Here is a 9,495-nt window from a genome sequence, read left to right as displayed (position 1 = left end):
GCATGTTTTGTCCCATAGTATTAGTAATGATCCTAGTGTGTTTTCAAATAGTTCAGGGTGCTTGCTTGAATTATTTTTCTTATTTAAAGAAGCCAGATACATGTTCATTAATCTGTGTAACATAAATGTGAAGCACATTCATTCATTTTTTTCACAATAATTTTGTGATGATGTTTATTTTGTACATATAATTTTGGCACCGCTGGTGTAAATGATCCAGCGAAACTTGAACATATTGTGTATTTTACATCTGTCTGTTTTCTTCTGTTCTACTGTTAGTGAGTGTAATTCATCTCCCAAAAGAGAGAAAATTACACAAATAAAGATGCATTTTGCCATTACTAATTATGTTTTTATTGATACCATGATAATATCGTTATCTTGACTGTCAACAATTTTGTTTTATTTATTTATTTATTTATTAGATTAAGGAAAGAAAGTTACCCAAAGTGCAATTACACACAAGACATAAAATAAGATAAGATCAGATATTACTTTATTGATCCCACTGGGGAAATTCAAATGTTACAGCAGCACAACAGTGACCAGAAAGAAATGAAAGAATTAAAGAAATTAAATAGCAGCAGCAACAACATTAAACAGGACAACAGGCAGCAAACAGTACCGTACACAAAGTACCGTACACAAAGTGACAGCAGTTGTGGATAAAGTGACAGTGTAAATATGTACAGTCTGAAGACAGTGACACAAAGCAGCGTCTGAAGCGTTGGGTTCTTCAGGGTGGGATGATCCTCTGAATGAAGGAGCTGAACATCAGCCACAGCTCATCCTGCAGAGGGTGAGAGGGATTGTCCAACATTGTCCAACATTGCACAGATTGTGTCCTTCACCCTCTTCTCTGTTTCTAAGGAGTCCAAGTTCAGTCCCAGCACTGAGCACAAGTACATGCAACTCACACACTCATTAAGTACAAGTACATTAAACATAGTTCATTTCACTAATCTGAGTACACATAAGCTACTTTCATCCCGTCTAAATGCAATTCATCCAGTACAGCATCTTCTTCACACTAGATTCTTATCATTAAATTATTACCATCATTGTAGTAAGTGCACGTAACAATTATTTAACCACAGCTCAATTACCAAACAAAAATAAAATTTTACTGCTATAAAAAGTAAAACGCGCATGTTCTTCCACCATCACTAACCAGCTAATGCTAAAATGAGCTTGATAAACTCTTCACGTTTGTCAAGCTCCCGGAGAAACTAACATTACGTTTCCAAAACAGAAAAAACATGGGATTGTAGTGACTTACTGTGCTGCTGAGCTGCCTTCTTCCTCATCAATGACTTGTTTCTGTGTCAGGTGTTGTATCATCACCGTGGTGCTGCCATGTCAGGCCATGTCTCTTTAACTAAGGTTGCATGGGACAAACTTTCCTGTTTTGTGCAGTGTGAAGTGCTCTCATACTTACTCTCTGTATCAGTCGGGTGTGTTTCATTTGTTTTTTGCCTTTAGTTAAATGCTGCCTCCGCATTCAGCTGCGCTACCTTCAACTGTCTCTGCACATTAAACTTGTTCAGTCAGTGAGCTGTGACAAAGTGCTGCAGGGTGAAGTAACCAAGTGATCAGCACATTAATCGCACAATACAACAAACTGATAATGAAATTCACCTTGAACACTTTTATTTAATAAACGATTACTACCAATCTTATCTATTGGTTGTTGCAGCCCTAGTGTGATTAGTAAGTTAGAGTCTGAAAGGGGACAAGTCAACATTTTCCACCACTCAACGTCGTTCAGGTTCGACTCTAGGAGCTGGGATTTGTTAGTGTAAAAGGAAAACACAGGGATATTTATTTTAACAGAAAACCCCTCAAAGAAAAGTGTCCCTTCACAGCTTATTGCTGCCTGGTTGGTGTTTGCTGAAGTCCAGTCAAAGCGCTGGTTTGAACCTGTGTCTGTCCTACTTCATTCAGAACAACGTCGCTGTCTGATGAAAAGCATGAAAACAGTTTCTCTCACAAACTAACTTAAAAAGTAAAACCAAGTCTGTGTAAATAAACTTATTTAGTACCTGGAATAAAACCCTGTTTGCACAGTCGGCAGTGACCTTTAAATGTTTTTAAATAACTTACCTGCATTGTGGTGAGTGATAGTGGACACACCTGTTTTTTTTAATGATGTTGGGTCATATTCGAGCCTCCAGTCTCCTTTCATGTCACACTAAGCTGCTAAACTATTGGCTACTCTACATTTCTGCATAGCATATTATGCTAGTCAAAGCTTTTCCTATGCATTTTATATTGAAATCAGAATAATTCATGGGTCAACAGGCATCTGATTTTGACTTGTTTCAGTGAAATCATGACCTTATGTATAACACTGCACCTTATGACCTACCTGTGTCTCTGATGTAAACTTCCTGCTAGTGGGAGAAGCTGGGGATGTTTTTTCCTGAGGTCCAGCAGAACTAACACTTAAACAGCTGATGAGGTGCAGCCCAGGACATACGTGACTTTTGACTTTTGATTGACACTTCTGACATCCAATGGAGACACGTTTTAAATAGATGGTGTCGTAAAGCGTGTTTCCATTGGTCACATACATATCAAACGCATCAGCTGTTATGGAAGAAAGCGGACATGCCGTATACTGCAGAACGCCACGAATATCAAGAGTGGACAGTGACAATATGTGTGTGCTACCCTGGTAGTTTGTGTGTGATTGTTTGTTTGTGTTTGTGTTTCCTTCCTGTCTCCAGATGTTGGATTCATTCAGGTGCAGTTGTTTGTTAAAGATAAATGTTAATAAATGTAAATATTCTCTCCCTGTCAGTTCATTAGGTTCAGTAGTGAATGATTTCTAATAAAACCGTCCTGCACTGAATCTGCTCTTCATGAAGGTTCTGGTGTTAAAATATATGAGAACTGTTGATTCAACTGTGTTTTCATTAAGAGAGAAATCTCTTTAACCCTCGCGCCTTGATGAGGACAAACGTGTCCTTATCAATCTTTTTGTTAACTTGTTAATATGCCATCACATTTCAAACTCAAATCTCACAATACTCCATTTTAACACTGTGTGACCTAAACTGTTATGTTGTTACCATTAAGGGACAAAGTGTCCTCTTCAAAAACACCCTAAAAATATCATACATTAACATTTTTTCCTACATAAATATTTTAATCCACTTTGGTACAAATCATAAAAAACAAAAGCTTGATTATTCTCTGACTTTTAACCCATTATATGCCAGTGTTTAAAAAAAAAAAATATATATATATATATATACAAAAACTGAAATAATTTCAATAATACAAATATAATGCAAAAAAATTAAAAACCGGTTTGCATTGGACAGTGACAATATGTGTGTGCTACGCTGGTAGTGTGTGTTTTTTGTGTACTTGCTGCAGCTCAGATCTGGGTTGAATCCTCAGGAAGATGATGAAGATGTAGAGTTTCACATCAGACAGGAACCCTGGTTGATATCACCACTGTCTCAGAGCGCAGATCCAGCAACTAAAAAAAAAAAATCAATCTGCCTTAACAGGAAATCAAATCACTTCTCAATCATCAGTTACAGTACAACAGCTCTGTTCTGTTTAACTCATGTGTAACTTAAAGAAACAAAAGAAATAATGACCCAGATCTATGTCCTGACACATTAAAACCTCAGACATCTAATAAATCCTGTCACTTTCACACTGATCCATTCACTCATTCACTCTTATGTAATTGTTCCTCTCAGCTGAAAATAACACAAGAGCATTAACCGGCTGGTGATGGGAACCATCGTTCTTTTTACTGAACCGAATCACTCGAATCAGCTCATTAAAATGATTCGTTCAGTTGATTCGTTCATCGAGTCAGTAACATACCAAAGTTGTGGGTGTTAACATTACAATTTACATCACATCTGGGATGTACTGTTAAATAATTTGTGTTTAATAAAAAATATTTAATAAAATAAAAATAATGTGTGCCCCACCCCCACCATTAAAATCGTAACGCAGGCGATGCAAATTATAAATGTAAAACAATGTGTGTTTTAATTGTGGAAATTAAACACTTGGAGAACGAATCACTAACTGATCGGTTCGTAAACTGACTCGAGTCAGTGACTCAACGCGAATCAGTAGCATTCACTGACCGGATCATATTCCTCCATTTGCTGCGTTATAGGCTTCAGACCCAACACTAGGAGACGCGTTTTAAACAAAGTGCAGCCTTAGTGACTGTCTATGGTTTATTCCACTGAAATAAATACAAAAAAAACTAAACAAAAACTACACAAACACGACAAATGTCAAACAAAGGAATGATTTGGAGTGATTCTTTCGAACGAATCATTCGTGAACGACCCAACTATAACCGGCTGTGACATTTTTTAACATTCCGTCCTTGAACGCAGCGCCAGGAATGACGCAGCAAAAATTACAGCAAATGCATTTCTAAAACATAAAACTCGGAATATTCACTCATCTTCATAACATTTACAGTTAATTACAGTTGTTTTTTGATGATAAGAAATGTTCAATATTGCTAAACTACAACTGAAACAAATGGAGAAAAAAACATACACGTCCATTAGCAACGTAGCATGCTAAGCTAACACACTCACCGGAGTCTTCACTCAGAAAAAAAGGCCAAAAGAAAATCCTCCGGTCACTACGGTCTGGAACTCTTTGGTGACAACTTCAAACTCACAATATTTCTATTATTGTTTATTTTATTTGCTTTTTTAAGAAAATGTGATAAACTCTTGGCTGTGACGTGACGCCGCTAACGTTGTGTCGGGTCGAGTCTTATTCGCGGCCTTCCGCACTCAGTCTGTATGTAACTGCAGGACACGGACAGACAGCGCCCCCTAGCGGCTGTTTTAATATTCAATTCAATTCAATTTTATTTATAAAGCGCATTTCACGCACAAGGCAGATAACAACCTTTTCCAAAACTTTAGAGGTAAAAGGAAGGTTGGAAGTTGGTCAGGAAGATCAATTAGAAAGAAAAAAACAGTTTAATGTTCAGCTGGGAAACTGTTACTTAGACATGTGCACCCACCTAGACCAGACCAGACCAGACCAGACCAGACCCCCCCCACAAAAAACACTTTAGGAACAAATAAAAAGAAGAAAGAACCCAGGTGTTGCTCTGGCCTCCAAATTCACTAGATCCCAAACTGATCTAGTATCCGAGCCCCCTCCCCCAACACCCTCAGAGGACAATGTCCATTCTCTAATGATTCACACCTGTTTTGGAGGCACAAGGGAGACCATTGTGGAAATGGCTACCAAAAGCTGAGTGCAGATGATGGATAAATCCACCAGGGGGCAGATGGTTGATGGTTTAGGGACGTGTTGATGATGTGGAGCACAGGTCTCAGAAACTAATGAATCAGATATGTTACGATATGTTAAACCCATCAGCTCCAGGTAAAGTCTCTGTATTATTACTTTATTATTAAAACCTGGCATCTTAAGGATTCCCAACTTCTTATCTTTGGTTGAACTGTAGATTTCTACAAGCAGTGAGGACCTTAAACAGCAACAGATCAGATTTACACTGAACCCTGTTCTGACAGAACAACAATGATCCTGAATCATATCAAACCTTTACTGAATGAGTTTTTATTTCTGGATTACAGCTGAGTATCAGTTTAATCCTTCAGGTTAGAGACAAACATTCAATCACTTTCATTTCAAATTAAATCCATCCATCAAATAAACATTAACGAGGACACCACCGGGACTTTAAAGGCTCCTGTCCATAAATGAACCAACTGTCTCCTGACAGCATGAAGAATAAAGATGAATCATTGCTGCAGGGTCATGTTTTCATGTTGGGAATTCATCCAGAACCAACTTCCTCAGTGCTGCCAGCAGGTGGAGCCATGACCAAGAGCAGAGGAAACTTCTGCTCATCTGTAGTTAACAATAAAAAGTTGAAGACATTAACTAAAATGCTTTGAAATGAAAGGAAGACAGAGTCTGTCTCAGTCTTCTGACGAGGTTTAAAGTAGATTTACCTTCAATCATCATTTATTAAATCTGCATCCATCACAGAGCACCGCCCCCCGTCCTCTACGGCGTCCACTAATCCTGATTACACAGAGACACAGAGAGGACGGGGTCCCTGAACAGACGCCTGAACGCATCACTGACTGAGGACCAGAGGGATGAAGGTGGAGGAGATGGATGAAGGATGAAGGTGGAGGACATCTGAACCTTGGCACCATGGACAACAAAGGGAGGAGAGGGACGAACGGCTCATTTAAACGGACGTCCATCAAACGCAGCGCGTCCTCTGGGTCCCAGAAGGTAAGACTGAGTTCACCTCAGAGCTTCATCTAAAACTCTGCTGATCAGATAACGGGAAACATCAGTCACCGGTTCATCCTTAGACTGACAGAGATTCTCTGGTAAATATCAGAAACATTCTTCTTCTTTCTTGTATTTTTTGTGGCGACGTCCTGTTTGTCCTGAGGATTTAAAGTCTGCTGTGTTTGGGTCAAGTATGAACAGGAGGAATCTTTTCTGAAGAACTGGATCTGCTGAGGAGGGACATGCAGGGGTTCCTAATAATTTGGCCTCAGAGATGTTTCAGATCAAACTGAAAGCTTCATGTGGTCAGTGAACACATCTCTTCATGTTTCAGGATTATACCACATCCTAGTGGGGTAGGAGGGAGTCTGGATCTGTGCAAACTATTTAAACATCATGTGACCTGTGCAGACTCCGCCTCCTCCAGATCATGTGACCCATTAATTGGCTTCATGTGTTTCCTTCAGTTTAGTTTCTTCAGTGAGCACATGACCCTGAAAACCATGAAAGTATAAAACGTCTCCTGATGAGAACATTCTGACCCTGAAAGGATTAAGACAATGAATGGACTGATCCATTAATGGATTCATTAGTAAGTGAATTGTGTTTCTGTTGCACATTTTCAGCTGATGGCAATAAAATAGATAAAAATTCACTGAGGAAAATCTGAAGACGTTAAACTCAGTAAAATGCTGAACTTCCATCAGATTCTGGTGACAGATTCTGTCCTTATTCAGTTAAATGAGACCAGAACCAGTTTCTGAAATAAACCAGAGTGTGAAGTGTGAACTCTGATCTGATCTGAGTTCTGATCCACTTCCTGTCTGCTCCAGCTCCAGCAGCTCATTATGCAAACGAGGAGTTCCTGTGAGCAATGATAATCTGATGTAAAACCCTGATAATCCACATCCCCTCACTCACACTCGCCTTTAATTAGACTCAACCAGCTGCTCGTTAAACAAACAGACAGAGTTCACTCACCAGAACGAGAAGAAAAACGCTTTTAAACATCCAGTTATTGATGAAGTGGATCAGGACAGAATCAGAATCAGAATCAGAATAGACTTTATTGCCAAGTATATTTGTATTAACAAGGAATTTACAAAAATATACAAAAAACATATTCACTGTATATACAACAGATGGATGGATGGATGATGATGGATGGATGATGGATGGATGGATGGATGATGGATGGATGGATGGATGGATGGATGGATGGATGAAGCTCAGGGGCTGTACGTTCATGGTTAATAAGAAGAAAAGCTACGACTAGATGGATCTGGGTTCTTTAAATATGTGGTGTCATGCTGTTAGATGTCCATGAATTCAGTCCTAATCATTCAGCTCCAGCTCATCAGGTCCTTCTCTAGTAAAAACACATTTTTGTTTCTTATGAAAATCAGGAGCGATTAAAATAGAGATTGACTCTGTAACATCTGATCAGTTCCTCTGTCACTGGCCTTTGGCTGCAGTGTATTTGCTGTCAGGAGACTGTTTAATGCTGAAAGGTTTAGAATATTATTTGTGTTGTTATTACAGTAAATATTAACATCACCAAAGCTACATTTCACCACTTCATACTTAATTCATTGTGTTCCAGTGAATTCAGACCTGATCCAGTAGTTTTATCTCAGTCATTACTCTGATGCATTTCATGATCTATCTGCACTATTCCCACCAGTGACCATGTATTTTAACTTCATTAAACGATTAACAATTTAGTTAAAAGATTAAAATACCATCTAAAAATATGCAGTAATTTGTTCCATTCCTAGATATCTGTGTAAGTGTTTCAGTTGTCACTTAACACAATTAAATGACCTCATAACCTACTGATTATATATTTATCAAGTCAAAATGTGATAAAAAGGATCATGTTTGGGTGAAGAATCAAACAAAAAAAGAAAAATTACTGAAAAGTTCCAAATGTAGTTCAACATATATCACTGAATGGAAATGGTGGTTCCTCTGCCTCTACTCTTTTCTGTTGGAATATTTTCTCTCTGAATGGACGGTTACAAGAAGAATTTGCTGCAGTTTTCTTGATGTTTTGAGGGAGTTTCTCAAAGGAACATTTGTTGAACCTGCTGCAGCTGTGAATGAAAATGCTCTTGTGTGGAAGCTCGACGGATCATGAGACCCCCAGGAGGATTACCTCAGACCAGAGTCATGAGACCGAGTCCAACAAAGAGGCCTCACATGCTTATCACATGAACCCGGCTCCTTAATGATCTGCTGAGGAGCAGCACCTCAAAGAGACGTCTGCTCCTTCTATGATCGGGTTCAGTTCAGACCGAGACGTTTGGACGTCCAGAGACGAAGCTCTGCTGCTGCTGGTGTCCACACACATTTCTGATTCTTCTTCATGTGACTGCGTCTGTGTCGAAGCGTCTGAGAGGTTTGTTGGTCTTTATTCGGGTCAGAAAACTGAACCAAGGACAGAACTCCAAAGAGGTTTGGTTGTTGTTGTCATTTTAATGATGTTTTAAATTTCTTAATCTCCATCGTCTGTACATTCATGAAGAAAAGCTGGAGCAACAAAGAGCGATGAGCATGTTTCAGCATAAAAGGTTTAAAGATGTTGATGGACGTGGATCCAGCTGGATAATCTTTTTGTTCTTATAAATCAAACTCTCTCTTTGACGTCAGCAGCTTTTTAACTCGGCGCAACTTTGTTCTTTGAAAGTAAAACCCTTAAAAGTCTTGTTTTCGTGTCCACTGACAAATCACCGATCAGGTTTTAACTGACTGACTTCCTCAGAGAGCTGGGACAGGATGTGATGATGATGATGATGGTGGTGGAGCTTCTCTGTTCACATGAAAAGACAATAAGACTGAGACCCGTGTCCCATTCACATTAATCCTCCATCATCCAGAGTGCAGGAATTTCCCAAAGTGCATAGGCGGTCACTGGAGCTGTATGGATTTAAACGTAGATTTAAAGGTTCGACTGTTCAGCTGCAGGATTAGGATGAACATAAGAGGCTTTGGTGCATAAAGAAATGGAAAGCTGCACTCTCCCACTAATAAGCCAGATACATTCAGAGTGTTGCTGAGCTGCAGCTGTTGTTGTATTTTTCTTGTTGTGTGAGGATGAACATGAGCTGACTCCGTTTATTGGTTTCATTAAAATGCTCAGTGAGGCTCCAGCAGGACGTGGTGCTCCCGACTTCTGTCCTGTTAGAATGAATCAGGTTCTCC

At 39.2% G+C, this 9,495-nt stretch overlaps 1 protein-coding gene across 3 annotated transcripts in view; it reads left to right on the top strand.

Moving 5' to 3' along the window:
* Positions 1–6,074: 6,074 nt before the first annotated feature.
* trpm1a (transient receptor potential cation channel, subfamily M, member 1a) overlaps positions 6,075–9,495 on the top strand; it is a 19,181-nt gene continuing 15,760 nt past the window's right edge. The window contains exon 1 of one of the 3 annotated variants that reach the window (XM_047580340.1): positions 6,075–6,288. In XM_047580340.1, coding sequence (XP_047436296.1) covers positions 6,166–6,288 — 123 coding nt within the window. In that variant the 5' untranslated portion in view covers positions 6,075–6,165. Of the gene's footprint in view, positions 6,289–8,252; positions 8,693–9,495 lie in introns of those variants that run through there. The other 2 variants (XM_047580341.1, XM_047580344.1) reach the window with 2 other exon arrangements.

Source organism: Mugil cephalus, chromosome 3 (assembly GCF_022458985.1).
Source record: "Mugil cephalus isolate CIBA_MC_2020 chromosome 3, CIBA_Mcephalus_1.1, whole genome shotgun sequence".
Classification (NCBI taxonomy): Eukaryota; Metazoa; Chordata; class Actinopteri; order Mugiliformes; family Mugilidae; genus Mugil; species Mugil cephalus.
The sequence above is the reverse complement of the archived record's forward strand: the minus strand, read 5'-3'. Positions and strand labels throughout refer to the sequence as shown.